This window comes from Histomonas meleagridis, assembly GCF_020186115.1.
Source record: "Histomonas meleagridis strain 2922-C6/04-10x chromosome Unknown contig_20, whole genome shotgun sequence".
Lineage (NCBI taxonomy): Eukaryota > Parabasalia > Tritrichomonadida > Dientamoebidae > Histomonas > Histomonas meleagridis.
The window spans coordinates 2,297,183-2,315,870 of record NW_027150805.1 but is presented as its reverse complement, the minus strand read 5'-3'; the positions used below and the strand labels follow the sequence as shown (position 1 = coordinate 2,315,870).

The 18,688-nt window shown below is 25.9% G+C and overlaps 3 protein-coding genes across 3 annotated transcripts; 2 read left to right on the top strand and 1 right to left on the bottom strand.

Moving 5' to 3' along the window:
• Nucleotides 1-355: 355 nt before the first annotated feature.
• GO595_003242 (PIKK family atypical protein kinase) lies at nucleotides 356-1,528 on the bottom strand (the record flags this gene model as incomplete). Its single annotated transcript, XM_067916241.1, has 1 exon — nucleotides 356-1,528. The coding sequence occupies one exon, from the start codon at nucleotides 1,526-1,528 to the stop codon at nucleotides 356-358; it is 1,173 nt and encodes a 390-aa protein (XP_067777043.1).
• An 8,055-nt stretch (nucleotides 1,529-9,583) lies between these two features.
• GO595_003241 (centrin-1) lies at nucleotides 9,584-10,069 on the top strand (the record flags this gene model as incomplete). The annotated part of the gene is made up of 1 exon (XM_067916240.1): nucleotides 9,584-10,069. One exon carries the CDS (start codon nucleotides 9,584-9,586, stop codon nucleotides 10,067-10,069), a length of 486 nt encoding a protein of 161 aa, XP_067777042.1.
• A 6,351-nt stretch (nucleotides 10,070-16,420) lies between these two features.
• GO595_003240 (Adaptin N terminal region family protein) lies at nucleotides 16,421-18,637 on the top strand (the record flags this gene model as incomplete). The annotated part of the gene is made up of 1 exon (XM_067916239.1): nucleotides 16,421-18,637. The coding sequence occupies one exon, from the start codon at nucleotides 16,421-16,423 to the stop codon at nucleotides 18,635-18,637; it is 2,217 nt and encodes a 738-aa protein (XP_067777041.1).
• Between the last annotated feature and the right edge of the window lie 51 nt (nucleotides 18,638-18,688).

The window sequence follows — 18,688 nt, the reverse complement described above, 5'->3', positions numbered from 1 at the left end:
ATTGATCCCAAAAGCCAAGAAAGTGTAAAATGCAACAAAGTCTGAAAGTTTTTATTTCTAATAAGCTGAATTAGTGTGCTTCCAAAAAGAATTGTTGTTCCAATGAAAACAACCCACAGCATATTCTCGAGGAAATGTTATATGAAAAGACAACTATTTCTTGACTATTTCTTTTTACATATAATTTATCAATTTAATCCAAATTTATCATAAGAACAAGCTATCAATTAATATATTTTTGCAATTTTTCCATTTTTTTTTTTTCTGAAAATCATTATGATGTTTCATCAAAAAATAAAAATATATAATTTCACGAACATATTTTTTATACAAACAAATTTAAGTGTAATTGAGTTCACCAGAAGGGGGCCCACCCATAATACATTTGCGCCAAATTCATTTCATCTGTTGCCATTTCTATTAACTTCTTCACCTGTTCTTTTTCGTTCAATTTCATTCCGAATTCCACTCCGCATAATTTGTCACTGACTCTACTGATTGCCTTTTTCATCATTGTTCCTTTTTCCTCATTTCTTTTCTCACTATTTCGATACCAAATTGTATCCGTAATTGGATCTTTGACGAAAATATCCAAAAAAGCCAACAACACGTCCTTGTTTTTCCTCATTAACTTCATTACATATTCCGCAGTCATAGAGAAAACTCCATTAACTCCACTTGCTCCAAATGCTCTTACGATCATTCTCGTCAATCTAAAAGGAACAGTTTCATGTACATAAGCTCTTAAATTCGCCTTTTCGAAACAATCGCTAAAATCAATATGGATAACATTACCAGTGCCTTTCATCACTAATATATTCGATGGATGTCTATCACCAATACCCATAATGTAACCAATGATCGACATTAATCCATTTGACTTCGAAAAGTTTGTAACTTTGTTCAGCCAAATTTCGGCGTTTTGAGATTGTAACCAAATTGTTTCACGAATATCATCATCAGAATGACAAGAACAAACTTCACGATGTAACTCAAGTTTTTGGATGATACTTAATCTTAAAGTTGCTTCTTTTTCGCCGTATATTTGATTGTTCCCAATGTAATCACGGATAATTTGTTGTTCCTCATTTTCGATAATACCTAAAACTTTCCGATGCCAAGAAATCATTGAATATAAAGTTTCTCCTCCTTCAGCCCAAACTATTAAACCAGCGTTTGGTGATATTGGTACAATTGGTACTTGTTTAATGTTCAAATGTTTCTCTAATCCGTTTTTATCATCATGTAAAATGGAATTAGCTAATGAGAACAATTGTACTATTCGTTGATCTAATCTTAAGTCTTCTCTACCTTTTAATAAATATTTATAATTTCGACCATCACTACCTATTATACGTAACTTTCGTGGGAGTTTCGCAGATGGTATCATCTTCATTACATGTCCAATCTTGTGTATTGTGATTGGAGTTTTATCCACGGAATAATATCCGGGAACGACTAATGAATAAGGATGATCAATCGAATTAAGTTCTAAATCATTTATATCAATTGTTGGAAGTCTTTCCATTTTAGTTTGTAATGCATTCTTTATTAATGTCATTGTATTACATATTATTACTAAACTTTTATATTGTATACCATTTTTACCCTTATCCGCACCACCACATATTCGACCTAATTGTACATTAAATCCTATAATTTTCGAATCATTTAATAGATTACTTTCAAATTGTGATTTTTTAGATTTCATTATAGTGATAATTTGTTGAAAGATATTTATAATTTCATCATATTTCTCATTTTCATAATAAGAAATTGCTTTCTCTAATAATATTATAGTTTCTTCAACAGATGTAACAGCGATATGTAACATTGCTGAAGTAAATGTTTCTGTATCATTCATTAATGTAAAATGTTTCTCACTCATTTTCTTAATAAAATTTAATAATGTTTTCGATGATGTTGGAATTCTTTCAACTAAACATAAAGGGATAGCTAATGCTTGAAAATGATTTATCGAAAAATTCCGTACAATTTTATAGACAACATTTCGTACATCTTTATTTTCATTATCGAAATGTATCATTAATTGTGGTATTATTTGTATGATAGAAGAAGGAGATAAAGACAATAAATTCTTTGCAGCACATTCAAAATTTGTTAAATGTGGACCAAAAGTAAAAAACAAATTACATAAATGACATAATAAATGTAATGAAGGCCGAGTTAATGATATTAATGTAGCAAATCCATGTATAGCATTACTCGCATAATTATTACGATCAACTTCATTATAAGAATCATTTTGTGCACAACCTAAGTTAAAAAATGCCCAATGTTTCCAACCTTTAATTCTATTTGGTTGTATTTCAGTTACAATTTTTAACAAAGGTATTGGATTAGGATTAATAGGACAACGACTAACATAAGCACAAACAGCATCACAAAATGTTTCATTATAACTTAAATTATTAATAATATCAATGAATTCATTACAATTATTAGTTAATTGATTATCAAAACGATATTTTGCTTTTAATATTTTAATTTTATCGTTATTAATATCTTCTTTTATTATATCATTAAAACAATTCTCTAATAAGTTATATTCATGTAATTTACGTAATGAATTTATATAATCGAAATTGATTTCAAACATTTCTTCTTTATTACATTGAAGTAATTGTTGAACTTTATAAATATGACCTAATTGAGTTGAATCACGTTTAATATAATCTGCTTTAGATTTCCATATTAATAAAATTTCTTTTGATGTAATTTTGTTTTCACGTTGATATATTATATCTTTTAATTCCATAAATATCATTGATTTATATATAATAGAAAGTGATGGCTCATAAGTACCTGATAAAAAAGAAGACATATTCATTGATAATAAAGAAAACCCTCGTTTAAACCATTGTTTAGCAGTATCAGTTTGATTTAAATCTAAAGCGATTAATGATTTCATTATACAAGTATTAGGATCATCGATTCTAATATATGGTAAAAATTTTTTTGCGTTTTTTTTCGAATACCTTGCAGCCGCTGCAAATATTATTGCTGTTTGTGATTGAATATTTTTAGGAAATGAATTAAAATCTTTACTAATTTCATTAATACTTTCCCAATCTTCAATTAACATTGAACAAGATAAATATTTAATTAAATAATTTTCATTACGTTTGTTTTCATTTAATTTTTGTGAATATATATCACGAGCTTGTTTCCACATAGATAAAGTTTCAAGTAATTCACAATTACTATTTGGTGATTTAGCTATAGATAATAATCCTAAAGCTGATTCTTTCCGTTTTAATAATGATTGTATTCGTAATAAATGTGGTATAATATCATTATTTAAATTCGATATCTTCTCATAAAATCGAATAGCTATAAACCAAGAATTACATCTTTCTGCTATTTGCGCTATAATTAAAGGATCTTTAAACAAGTTAAATTGTGCTCTATCCATAGCTTCACAAGCAGATATTATAACCTCTAAAATATCAGTAGGTGTATGAGAATTATGAACTATTTCTAGTAAATAATTACTTAACATTTCTTTCCCTTTATCTTCAGAATAATCCCATACAGATACTATGACAAAAGGAAATAATCCACGTTCAAAATCAGATGAAACTCGTAATAATGGATGTGATGCACGAATAGCTGGTGAATTAGAACATAATACAAGTTCTTGTGTGATTTGTAATAACCATGAAGACCAATCATTTTCATTTACTGAACTTTGAAGTCTTCCACGACTAAATACTTGTGATAATGATGAAGGTTGTATTGAAGGTTTCGATCGAATTGGATAAGGATCAGGTACAGCATCGAAATTACGTAAGAATTCAAACGTTGAATTTGTATTAATTTCTTTTAAAAACTTTGTGATTTCGGGATGTATTTCATTTAAATTAATTGGTAATGAAAACATTATCGAATGAAATCGAATGATTAATAATTCAATTAATCGGATTGATATATATTGTAAATGATTATTTGTGTTTATAAAATTATATACTAAATGAAATGAAGGTAAAACTATTTGAGGAAATGAACAATTTCGTAATATTTGACATAAAAATGTTATAGCGAATTCTGATACAAAATCACATTTTAAAATATATTTTTGAATTAAATCAAAATATAATCGAATTGTACCATCAGCATAAATTACTATTAATGTTAACGCTAATAAATAATTAATTATAATATTTGAATCTTCTTCTTTTTGTATTAAATTATAAATAATTTTAAATGTTTTTGGTCCATATTCTTTAAAATTATATTTAATTGCAAAAATTAATGCACATAAAAGTTTAATTGCATCAATACTTGTGTTTTCTTTTAAATAAGGTAATATTAATTTATATATATCATCTTTATAAGGTAAAATTGCTACATCTACAACTAATATTATAGTCGTTAAAAAATGTAATAAATCATCAGATGCAATTAATTCAGGTTTCATATGAAATGAATTAATTATTTTTATTACATCTTCTAAATATATTAAACATTTTTGTGAATCACTTTGAAATATATAAGTCAAAGCATTAATTAAAACAGGTAATTCATGTTGTTTACCATCTTTTAATTGTCCTAAAATATATTTCATTACATAATTTAATGTGCTTTTTTCTCGGTTTTCTTTATCATATAATGGATATGAATCATTTGTTGGAATATGAGTTTTAGGACTATGAAATTGATGTGGATCTAATGCACCAATAGTACCTAATAATTGTAACATTGATTTATTAACTTTAGAATTCGTTGAAGTCTTTAAGAATTGATATAATTGTTGATGGAATTTTACAATATTCTTACTACTAATTTGTTGAATTATAGGAAAATTTCGGGAAATTGTTTTTAATGTTTTAATTGTAGCTAAATAAATTCCGGTCTTTTTATATATAAAAAATTGATTAACAACTGAAGATATTGTTAAAAATAACATATCATTATCAAGCGCTTTTTTATTAGCTAATTCAGTTATACTTTTTAATGTATAAATACGAATTTTTTGATCAACTTTTTGTTCTAATTTATCATAAACTCTTTTTGGCATTGTCAATGATACTTCTATTCTCGAATTAAGGATTTTTAATAAGAATTTTAATAAATTCGTTTGATAATTAGTTATAATTTCTCCACTGTTTCGAATTAATAATGGTAACATTGATATTTCTTTTAATCGATCTTCATTTAAATAATTCTGGAAATAAAATGAAGGAAATTGTTCAAGTTTTGTTTGGAAGAAATCTATTTTTATGTTCGGAATAATTTTTTGAATTTTTGATATTAAATTTAATGCCGAAATTTTAACCGAATATTCTTCATCTGAATAAAGAGTTTCAATAATAAAAAATAACAAATGATCTGAAAAATTTATTATTAAAAAATCATTAATAGAATAAAAAAATGTTATTTTACATTTTGTTGAAAAATTATTTTGTTTCGTATATAATAATATTAATAATTCTTTCTGTTTTTCTTTGTCAAAGCGTTGAAGGATAATTATTAATGTTTGTATTGATATGTTTTTAATTTCCTCATCAGTTGAATTAATGAAACAATTATAAACAAAATCCCAAAATTCTTCGATTTCAAATTCTTTAATATTTGATAATATCGATATAAATTTAATAATATATAAATTCATTGTTTTAATTTCTTCTTCAAGTTTTGGTTTAAATATATTAATAATATTTGTGGAATCTTCTGGAAATGTCTTAAAATAAATGGAACAAAGGTTAATCGAATATTCATTAAAATTTAATGTTTTCATTGTATTCAAAAAAAGATTTCGATCAACTATTTCAGGTGAATATTTGATTATACTAGTACCAATAATAAAGAAACAATTAGCATTGTTTTTAAGCGTTAAAAGTAATAAATTTCCATAAATACAAAATGTTTTTGGCATAAACTTCATAATTTTAGAATAAACCTCACAAACATTGGTATCGTTGAAATTGATGTTATCGTTACTCTGAAAAAGTGAGAGAATTGAATCGGAAAATTCAAGTGCTGTTTCGCGGAGTACTTTGCAAAGTTTAATGAGAATCCATAGATAATCTGGAGTGGCATTTGACTTTAAAAACAAAAGAATATTTGTAAAGATATCTTTTGCTTTTTCAATGCATACATCACTGTTGTTCTCTAGAAAAGACTCAAGAAGTAAGAGATATCGAGGTAAATTTGCCGGGGCGCTATAAAGGATTGTTGTGATTTGTGCGGAAACGATATGGTTACCTTGTGGACTAAATTGGATTAAACGCTGAAAGAGATTTACTGCTATTTGTTGAATTTCTTCAGTGCCAATATTTATTGCAGTGGAAATTATTGTGTTAAGTTCATTTGATGACTTGATAAAAAAATTGGAATCAATTGAAAAAAGATGATGAACAAGAAAAACAGAAGACATTACTGCGGAACGTGTGGCCCTTGTTGTGAGCCAGGAAATACATCGTTCAAAAAGCTTGGGGATTATTGGATATGTGATAACATTTAAAATACGTTTTATAATATGAGCTATTCCTTCTATTAAAATAATGGATTCCAAAGGTAGGATTCTTTCGATATTCTGATTGATTAAAATAAGTTGGTTTTGATCTTCTTCAATATCAATATAAAAAGAAAATCCTACTAATGTGCCAAGGCGATCTTCAGTATTTCGCGAGTGTAGTTTCTCTTGTGACCACCGGAATAGCTCATTTAGAAAAATTTTTTGATTTTCTTCTTTCGCATTTTTGAAAGCTTTTGTAAACAAGATGTGTGATTGTGTATAAGCTTCTTTAAAAGTTGTAGCAGAAGATATTTTAGCTTTGATGTTTTCGAAAGTTTGAAAATCCATTATTTTTTTGATGAGAACGTTAAAGTGTATTTCGTTTTTAATTCAACGATGGTTCAAAATTTGTCAGCATGCTGAAGTCTTTTTGACTACGCAACATCTGACACTGGTATTGAATAGTTTATGTTTATATAAATGAAAAAAAATATGAAATTTGAAAGGCAATTGAAAAATCTTCACAATCGATCTATTTTGTGGTCAAGTTTAAATACATCAGTTAAAAATGAATATATCACCAAATATAACAATGTATATAATCTGATAATAGCCACAATCAATGGTGCGTTCTATTGCAAATAATGTCTTAATTTATAATCGAATTTGATAAAACATTGTGAAGAAATATCAAAACTTTGAGAAGGTATATTTATTTACTTGTTTTTGTAGATTTGGATGTTGAGGGCGTTACATCGTGTCCATATCTTAGATAGTGAGATACAATTTCTTTCATTTTATCTTAATCATCAATATCAATACCATGCATTCCTTTTTGTTCATAAAGTAATTTAACTATTTCTGTGTGACCATGTTGAGATGCTAAAATTAATGCTGTTTCAAATAAATTTAATGATTTCCAAATAATATTTTCAAATAAAAAAGTATTAAAATAAATTTCAAATAAAAAGAATAAATATTTTTGACAATAACACCAATTCTTTCTTGTTCAAGAAGTAATTTAACAGTTTCTGTATGACCTTTCCAAGATGCAACCATAAGTGCTGTATAAAATATTTGGAATAATTTCCAAATATTATTTTGAAACTTCAAATTATTAAAGCATTTTAAAAATAAAACAAATAAATATTTTTAGCATTAATATCAATTCCTTCTTGTTCAAGAAGTAATTTAACAATTTCTATATTACCTTTCCAAGATGCAAGCATAAGTGCTGAATTAAATATTTTAAATACTTTTCAAATAAAAACATAAAATATCAAATTTTTAATATATATATCAAATAAAACAAATAAATATTTTTAGCATTAATATCAATTCCTTTTTGATCAAGAAGTAATTTAACGATTTCTGTATAATCTCTATCAGATGCAATAATAAGTGCTGTTTCATTTATTTTGAATAATTTTCAAATATTATTTTGAAATATAAAATTATTAAAAGAAATTTTAAATAAAACAAATAAATCCCTTTAGTATTAATATCAATTCCTTCCTGTACAAGAAGCAATTTAACTATTTCTGTATGACCATTTTTAGTTGCTTGTATAAGTGCTGTTTTAAATATTTTATACAATTACCATATATATTATTTTGAATTCCAAAATAATTGAAATAAATTTTAAATTAAACAAATAAAAATCTTTAGAATTTACATCGATTCCTTCTTGATCTAAAATATATTTAACAAGTTCAATATTTTCTAGATGAGAAAACTAAAATATCTTTAGGAAGTTGATTTTCTTTAAGAAAATATTTAACAAGAAATATATTTCCAATTTTAGCTGCTTCATTAATAATTGAATTGCTAATTTTCATTCCTTCTCCAATTAGATATGTAAATAATTCATAATTATGATGTAAAAGACATTTCTCACCTAATTTTTCTAAATTATCTATTTTATAAATTTTATTTTCATAAAGAGATTTAAATATATCATTTTTATGGTATTCAATTGCTGTTTCATACGCATCTTCAAATGATGAATGATTTTGTTCACATAAATGAATAATTTCTTCATTTCCACTTGCAATTGCATATTGGCCTGTATTTTTTACTTTTGCACCATTTATAAGTAAATATTTAAAACATTTAACTGATCCAAAAAATGCTGCATAATCAATTAATGTAACATTCCAATGATTAATAAAATCACATCTTTCATAAAGTGATTCTTCAATATATTGATTAAAATCAAAATCATTTTGTGATGATATTTCTTGAAGTTTTTCGATTTCATCATTTCGAATTATCTTTGCTATTTCATTTGGATTATTTCCTTCTTCAATTAATTTGTGAAGTTCCCAATTGTTCTTTTTAAGTTTATTAATATTATATTTGTCTTCATCTAAAAAATTTATATATATTATATCTTCGATGTTTTTTCCAGATAAATGAATGAAATACAATGATTCTATTATGCCAACAATATTTATTTCAAGAAAATTATTATCAATCATTTTTATAAGAAGATAATATGCTTCATGTGTAGATTTGCCAATAAGAAAATTTGTAAATATATTAAATATTCTTAAATCACTTTTTTTATTTTGTTCTATTTTATCAACTTCTTTTAAAAAGTTTAAATACATATCAGAACCAGTTAATTGTATGGTGAATAATGAATATATTATTTTACTAATAATAATGTCAAATGATAATGGATGTTTTTCGTAAAATTTGTTGAATATTGTATTTACTGATTGAAAGATATTTTCTTTATCTAAATTAAAAATAATATCTTTTATTGATTTTATTGTTTCCCATTCATTTTGATATTTTTTATTTGACTTTTCAAACTTTTCCAACTTGTTTAAGATGCATTGTGTCGTTAACGACTTTTTGTATAATATTGAAAAAATTCAGAGAAAATTTCCTCGTCATGAATTATTTGAATGAAACTAGAAAATGTCAATTACAAGCTTGTAATAATACTCCACTTACACAATATCAAGAATAGTATTGAAAATACGTCTTCATAAAAATTGAATGCTTCACCATTCAAAAAAATTTCAATGCAATGTAAATTATTCAAAAAGTCATTATCAGCAAGTTGAAAGAAAATACGTTTGTGTAACAACAATGATTTCCGGACAGAATCGAAAATCTCAACGTGCTGACCTTACTGAAGAACAAAAACTTGAATTACAAGAAGCTTTTAATATGTTTGACACTGATGGAACTGGTAAGATTCAAGCTAATGAACTCAGAGTAGCTCTTCGTGCACTTGGCTTTGAGCCAACCAAAGAAGAGCTCCGACGTATGATCACAGATGTTGATAAAAAAGGTGACGGCCTTTTGGATTTCCCACAATTTATGGAAGCAATTGTAAAAAAGATCAGTGAGCCAGACCGCGATGAAGAAATTGAAAAGTCATTTCGGCTGTTTGACAACAATAAAGATGGTTATTTGGATATTGATGATTTGAAATATGTTGCAGATCTAATAGGAGAATCAATGAGTCAAGAAGAACTCTATGAAATGATAAAAGAAGCTGACAGAGACCACGATGGTAAAGTTACTCTTGAAGACTTTAAGCGTGTTGTTCGTAGGGCAACTCTTTTCTAAATTTGTTTCATAATCATTGAATTTAAAAAAAATAAAAAATAATTCCATATTCACTATATCGTAGTGAATGTATGCATTTCTTTAAGTTTCTTATTTTAAAAAATTCGAACAGTGAAATTGATTTGAGTTTTCTCTACAAAGTAGACAGATAGAAAATGTGCTTTAATTCCACTCAAATGTTTTGTTTAAATTAATATAGATTATTTTAATATAAATGTTTATTTGCTATATCTAGCTTTCGAAATTTTTGAAATAACAGGTTCTGATCGTAAGTTACTGTTGTGATTTTTATCATTTAAACATATCATATTAAATATTTGTAGTAATAAAACCACATGTGGTATCGATATCAATATTTCATCACAAAATTTGAGCGCTTTTTAGGAAAGTATTCAATACAAAAACCGATTACAAAATGATGAATGAATGGGAAAGCCTAAAAACTATTACTGATATCATTTATAATATGAACAGTGAAAATGTTCTCAATTCAACAAATTTGATCATTAACAAATTTGATCATTAACAAATTTGATAAGGATCAACCATACTCTTTTAACTTAATTGTTAGCCAGATGATACACACATTGTTTCCTATTAAAATGAATAATTTAGAAGTGTATTTGAATTTCATTAAAGAAATTGAAATATTTGAAAGAAATAATAATTCCAAATCCTATATTTTTGATGTACTTTCTAGTTTTCTTCTGAATTCATACACAAATGTTTCTAATTATATTCTTGAAAAAATGGTAGAATACAACCTTATTAATCCAAAAATTATTAAAACAAAAAAGAGTCCATATTTTGCCAATTACATGACAAAAGAAGAAATAAATAACATAAAATTCCCTGTTTTTCGTAGACAAATCCTTGATAATTATGGAGAACTTTCAAAGAATGATTGGGAACTTCATAAACAATTAATTGCAGAAGGACATAATCCAAATGAAATAGCAAAGATAATTCGAAATGATGAAATCGAAAAACTTCAAGAAATGTCATCACAAAATGATTTTGATTTTAATCAATATATTGAAGAATCACTTTATGAAAAATGTGATTTTATTAATCTTTATAATGTTAAATTAATTGATTATGCAGCATTTTTTGGATCTATTAAATGTTTCAAATATTTACTTATAAATGGTGGAAAATTAAATAACACAGGTCAATATGCAATTGCAAGTGGAAATGAAGAAATTATTCATTTATGTGAACAAAATCATTCATCATTTGAAGATGCATATGAAACAGCAATTAAATTTCACCGAAATGATATCTTTAAATATATTTATGAAAATAAAATTATTGAAATTAAAGATTTAACTGAATTAGCAATAATATGTATACAATTACATAATTATGAAATTTTTTTATTTTTACTAGAAAAAGGCATGAAAATTAAAAAAGTTATTATAAATGAATCTGCAAGAATAGGTAATTTATATCTTGCTAATTATTTCCTTAAAACCATTAAATTTCCGAATGATATTTTGGTGTATTCTTCACAATCAGGAAATATCGAACTTGTGAAATATGTTTTAAGTCTAAAAAAAATCAATCTAAACTTTAAATATATTTATAAATAATTTTTGCTTGTGAATCACTTTTAACAGCTTCTAGATACGGTTATATAGAAATAACTAAATTACTTCTTGATCAAGATGGAATCGATGCTAATTATAAAAATTTTATTTGTTATATTAATTTTGTATTTCGAAATAATATTTGGAAATTATTTAAATTATTTGAAACAGCACTTATTATAGTAACTAAATATGGTTATACAGAAATAGTTAAATTACTTCTTGAACAAAAAGGAATTGATATTAATGTTAAAAGTATTTATTTGATTTATTTCTTATTTGTCTCAATACTTTCGTATTTGAAATTAATATTTGGAAATTTTTCTAAATATTTGAAACAGCATTAATTTTAGCAGCTAAAAATGGTTATACAGAAATAGTTAAATTACTTCTTGAACAAAAAGGAATTGACATTAATGCTACAGATAATTTTTATTTTAATTATTTAATATCTCAAAAAAATATTTGGAAATTATTTAAATTATTTTATACAGCACTTATGCATGCCAAAAGATGTGGGAACAAAGAAATTGAAAAATTATTTCTCGCACATTAAGAAATTGGTATAAATATAAATAATAAAAAAAATATATTTATTATTTGCTTTGTTTATGATTTATTTTCTTAACTTTCATGATTTGTTATGAGAATATGTGAGTATAGAAAATGGGGCATAAATCTATAGAAAAATTTATCAATTTCCATTTCGGAAAAATTTTTAATAAATATTTCGTTTTTATGAAATTTTTTTGTATAAATTGCTATTTTTAATTCTATCTCAAGTTCGATGGGTGATACCCATTTTTGTACGTATAGGCCGATTAATGTGTTTTTTATATCATCTTTTTTTTAACTCAAGATTAGCATGATATTTCAAGATTATACTTTCCCTGTTAAATCAGGACATAATTTAAAATGTTTTGTTCATGATAGCTATCTAGGTAAATTATTATAACTTTATATAGAGAAAAAATCACTGAAATTTCAACAGCCAAGACAAGAAAAAATTTCCGGAAAAAGAAAAAGGAAAATTTAAATCAGTTTACATGGAATTACTTACTATATTAGAGCATGTTATATTTAATTTAACTGAAGAAAATATGGAGATATCAATTGATCAAACCATGAAATTTTTTGATCTTAATTTTCCATATTCATCCAATTTTGTTATTAGCAATTTAGTTTATTCTGCATTTTGCTCACAAAAAAACTCAAGTAATATATACATAAATTACTTAAAATCAATTCAAATAAAAGAAGAAGAAATAAATCCAAAAATAAATGAAATTTTTTCGAATTGTATCGTTCAAATTAATTCACAAGAATCATATTATTTAATAGAGAAAATGATTGAACAAAATTTAGTTGATTCAAATATAACCAAAAATATTTTATCAAAATATTTTGCACATTACAAAACTGAAGCAGAAAATAAATCAAATACCAAACAAAATAATAAAAAACATGTTTCTGTCTTTGGATTATTTGAAGGTTTTTAAATCGATCCAATAATATATTTTTTTAGAAATTATGAAGAACTTTCAAAGAATGATTGGGAACTTCATAAACAATTAATTGCAGAAGGACATAATCCAAATGAATTAGCAAACGTAATTCGAAATGATGAAATCGAAAAACTTCAAGAAATATCATCACAAAATGATTTTGATTTTAATCAATATGTTGAACCATCACTTTATGAAAGATGTGATTTTATTAATCTTTATAATGTTAAATTAATTGATTATGCAGCATTTTTTGGATCTATTAAATGTTTTAAATATTTACTTATAAATGGTGCAAAAGTAGAAAATACAGGTAAATATGCAATTGCAGGTGGAAATGAAGAAATTATTCATTTATGTGAACAAAATCATTCATCATTTGAAGATGCATATGAAACAGCAATCAAATACCATAAAAATGATATATTTAAATATATTTATAAAAATAAATTTGAAGGAAATCAAAAAGATCACGCATTGTCTAGTGATGATGAAATTAACAGAAGAAGAATTCTAAATAATTATTTACTTATGATTTGTGTATGTAATAGCAATTACGAACTATTATCATTTTTAAATAAAGAAGTTGATCAAATTGATACTCATATTATTAATAAAGCAGCAGAAATAGGCAACTTAATTCTTGTTAAACATTTTCTACAATATAATCAAATGCCTGATGATATTTTGGTTTATTCTTCTCAATCAAAGAACATTGGACTTGTTAAATATATTCTCGAACAAGGAAAAATTGATATCAATACAAAAGATAATTAATATTTTTATTTAAAATTTATTTTGATAATTTGATATTTCATAATAAAATTTGGAAATTGCATCTAAAAATGGTAATATAGAATTAGTCAAATTACTTCTTATACAAGAAGGAATTGATATTAATGCTAAAAACGATATTTGTAAAAAATAATTTGATATTCTAAAATAATATGTAAAAAAAAATATTTAATTTATTTCAAACAGCACTTATTATAGTAACTAAAAATGATTATATAGATATCGTTAAATTACTTCTTGAACAAGAAGAAATTGATATTAATGCTAAAGATAGAATTTATTTTAATCATTTTATATTTAAAAATAATATTTGGAAATTATTTAAAATATTTAATACAGCACTAATGTATTCATTAATTCCTGCAGGATCTGAAAGTAAATCTGAATAAGATGATCCCATAGAAATATTTAAAATACTTCTTGAGAATAAAGGAGTTGATATTAACGCTAAGAATGTTATTTGAGATTGTTTAATGTTTATTGTAAATTCCAAATAAAATCTCAAAATGTTATTTGGAATTTTTTCATATTATTTAAAACAGTACTTATGAATGCATCTGATATTAATAACACAACAATAGTCAAATTACTTCTCGAACATGGAGGAATTAATATTAACGAAACAGATTGTGTTTATTCTTTTAATTTTTTATTTATTATCAACATTTGGAAATTATTTAAATTATTTAAAACACCACTTATGATAGCATCTGAATATGGTAACGTTGAAATAGTTAAATTATTACTTGAACAAAATGGAATTAATATTAATGCCAAAGAAAATGTATAAATGTTTTGTTTTTTATTTATTCAATTGATTTGAAGTTTCAAGCTAAAATATGAAAATTATTCAAATTATTTAGAACAGCACTTATGTTTGCATCAAAATACGGAGGGTTAGAAGGTGTTAAATTACTATGTGAACAAGAAGGAATTGAAATCAATGCTTCGGATAAATATCATTTCGTTAATTTGCAGTTCCAAAATTAGATTTGGAAATTTATCAAATTATTTAATACAGCACTTTCACTTGCAAATTTTTTTTGTTGTGATAAAGTAGTAAAGTTTCTTCAGGAAAAAGGAGCAATAAGTAATCTACAAAAAAACAGATTTTACTTATCAAATGGTAATATATATTATAAATGTTTTTGAAAATATCAAATAAAATAATGAAATAGTACTCAGTACTTCCTCCACGAGAGTATCTCACTTCAAGAAAAACCAATGAATATTTCAGAACGGAAAATAATCGTACACAGAATAAGAAAGATCTTGTCATATTACATAATGTAAATATTTACCATATTGAGTTATTAGATTATTACATGTATAAAGATTTCCATGTTAGATTATAATTTGAAAAATAAATAATTATATTGTATTTAACAAACTCATAATGAATTTCATCATTTTTTCTCATAACACAATTATGTTAGATTATTGTGATGATTATTTTCATGAAAACCATCAAAAAAAAAAATCGGAAATATAATCAGAAAATTGGTATAATAAACAAAAAATATTGAATATAAAACGATTAAAAACAATGCAATCATTAAAAAATGAAACTTAAAATGAATAGAGAGGAATGGATATAAGAGATAAAAAAATAAATAACATCAGAATATTGTAAAAAATATTTAAAATAAAGTTATTGAGAGATATTGGAGAAATTTTGAAAAAAAATTTCAATTGCAAATTACAAGATAACATCATAATATTATCATATTATTTTTTAAATTTAAGATATATATAATAATTATGTTGTTTATTTAATACAAGAGAATTATATTTGTATATAAATAATAATAAGAAAAATATATTTGAAAACAGGTTTTTCATGTCCAACTTTTTAGGTATTTTCTATGCTTTTTGATCGTATTTTCTTGTTATAAACATTTTTATCTCCAAATCAAATAATAATTTATCAAAATAATATTGTAGCATCAATTGGTATTATTATGTTGTTTATTATATTTCAAAATCAATTTTCATGATTTTTTGATTTTAAAATGAATAGAACTCAATATTAACTGAATATAAATCAAAATTAATAAAAAATTTAAATATACCATATAATTCTAAAAAATGTAATAGAGAGATTTTTCAACTTTTTGATTCAAAATGAAATTGATTATCTATCATAAAAAAATTTCAATTAAAATAATTTAGTATTTAACAAAGAGCATTAATAATTATAAATATTTTTTTGGTTTACATATTAAAATTATAAATATGTATCAATTTATTAACAAAACAATATTTTTTCGGTGGCGACCGTTTGGAGTACAACCTTAAAAATTCTGAAATAATAAAATGGAAGATTTGCTATTTTTTGAATACAAAATATTTAAGATTACTATTCCATACAAGAATCGATTTCTTATTCATCAAAACAAAGCAATTTTTATTAACGATCAAAATCAATTGAAAAACAAGGCACCCCAATAATCAAACCCCAAATGACGCGTTCCCTCCGCGATTTTATCACAGCTGTTCGTTTTGCAGAAAATGCTGAACAAGAAAAATTCATAATATCATCCGAACAAGCCGACATGCGATCATATATTCGAAAATGTGAACCAAGTATGCGACCAAGAATTGTCTCCAAGTTAATTTTTCTTGGAACGCTTGGGGAGAATGTATCATATGGTTACATGGAAGTTCTCACATTAATGAGCCATGAGTTATTTTCATATAAACGGATCGGATACATTGCTGCCTCAGTTATGCTTGACGAAACATCCGAAATCTCAGTGCTCATTACACAGACAGTTCTCAAAGACCTACAGTCAAATGACCCACAGATTCAATCTTTAGCGTTAGCTTTCATCGCAAATAACGGATCACCCGAAATGTGCCAAACAGTTTTCACCGAAGTTTTGAAGCACATCAAATCAGTTGACCACAGCGTTGTCAAGAAAGCTGCGCTTGCCTCGTTTCGAATTATTCAAAAATTACCCGATCTCATGGAGAACTTTACGCAATGTGTTCAACCTCTCATGAAAATTGGGATCCACTCAATCACAACCGCGTGCTTAAATCTGATGGAACAACTAATCAAAATTGATCCGTCGTTAATCTCAACATTTCAAAAGTATACCAAACCTCTCACCAAAATACTAAAGCAATTACATGAGTCGCGTCAATCCAAAGAGTTCTATGTTTCAACATTCAATGATCCATTTCTTCAAATCAAAATCATGAAAATCCTATCTCTCCTTAAGAAGCCATCGCAAGAGCTTGATGACGTCTTACAGTCCATCGTCACCGGTGTCGACATCCATCGTAACCCTTGTCGGTCACTTTTGTTCCAAGCCGTCGAAACCGTCGTATCCACCGCCAATAATCCATCGTTGCGCGGTTTAGCGTTTACACAAGTCGGCCGACTTTTACAGATGAACGATCAGAACGTATTGTATTCCTCTCTATCGGTGTTCTCACGAGTTTTGTATATTGGTAACGAAATCATTGGACGTACGAGTAATGACTCGATTGCACTCCAACGGTACAAGTCGCAGATTGTCCACTGTTTGAATAATAGGGATTCTTCTATACGTCGTCGTGCACTTAATGTAGTCTCAGCACTTGTTGACGAAACGAATGCGACGACAGTAATTCCGGAAGTTTTAGATTACGTCAAATTGGCCGATTCTGAATTTCGAGTTGAACTTGTTTCGAAGTTATTTACAGCAATACAAAGGTTTGCGCCGAATGAGAAATGGAACTTCGACATTGTGTATCGGATGTTGTTAGAGAATGGGAATTATGTCGGTACAGAAATAATATCTTCGTTTTGTAAGATGATTTCACATTCGTTGGAATTACAAAATAATGGAATTAAGGTGTTAAGTGAATCATTGTTAAGGCATTCAGATAACCAAATATTGGTCCAAGTGGCGTGTTGGGCTATCGGTGAATATTTGCAAGTGGACGACGGAAGCTTCGAGAATATGAAAAGAATTATGTTAATGCCTCAGACTTCTGATCAAACTAAAGGTTATATCATTACGGCAATTACAAAGTTGGCCGTTAGAATTAATAAGAAAGATGAAGCAAAAGAATTCATTGCGAAATTATATAAATCACCAAACCTTGACGTGCAACAACGCGCTGGTGAAATGGTCAACTTATTAAATGAACCAGAAATCGTTGATGATGTACTTGCTCCTTTAGTACAGAATGAAAATGGTGAACAAACTCTTCAACAGAATCATGAAGATGATTTACTGAATTTAATAGACGATTATAATAAATCTACAGAACAACAACCTCCACAAAAAGATAATTCATTGTTAGAATCATTAACAGAAACTAATATAACACCACCAAAAGGTGCTGTGGAAGCACTAAGAATGCCTGATTATGTAATATACTTCGAAGTGGTGAAGAATCCAAATAATTTTAAGCAAATTGCAATTAGAGCATCAATCTTCAATCTAGGAAAAGTGCCACTGGAGCGGTTTACGGTTAAGTTTGGGGCACCTAAAAGTTGGATGCTTCAAGTTCAACAGCCTTCAAGCGAAACATTAGAACCAATCGGCGGAAAACCAATTTTCCAACAAATGATGGCTGTAACACAAAGTGATATGCCTTTAATGATGAAGGTACAAATAAGTTACATGTACAGATCTCAACCAATTACAGAATCAGGCGACATAAACCCAATATTTAATTAAATGTTAATAAGATAAGTTGTTGCGATTGGTCAATAAGGTTCTTCAAACACA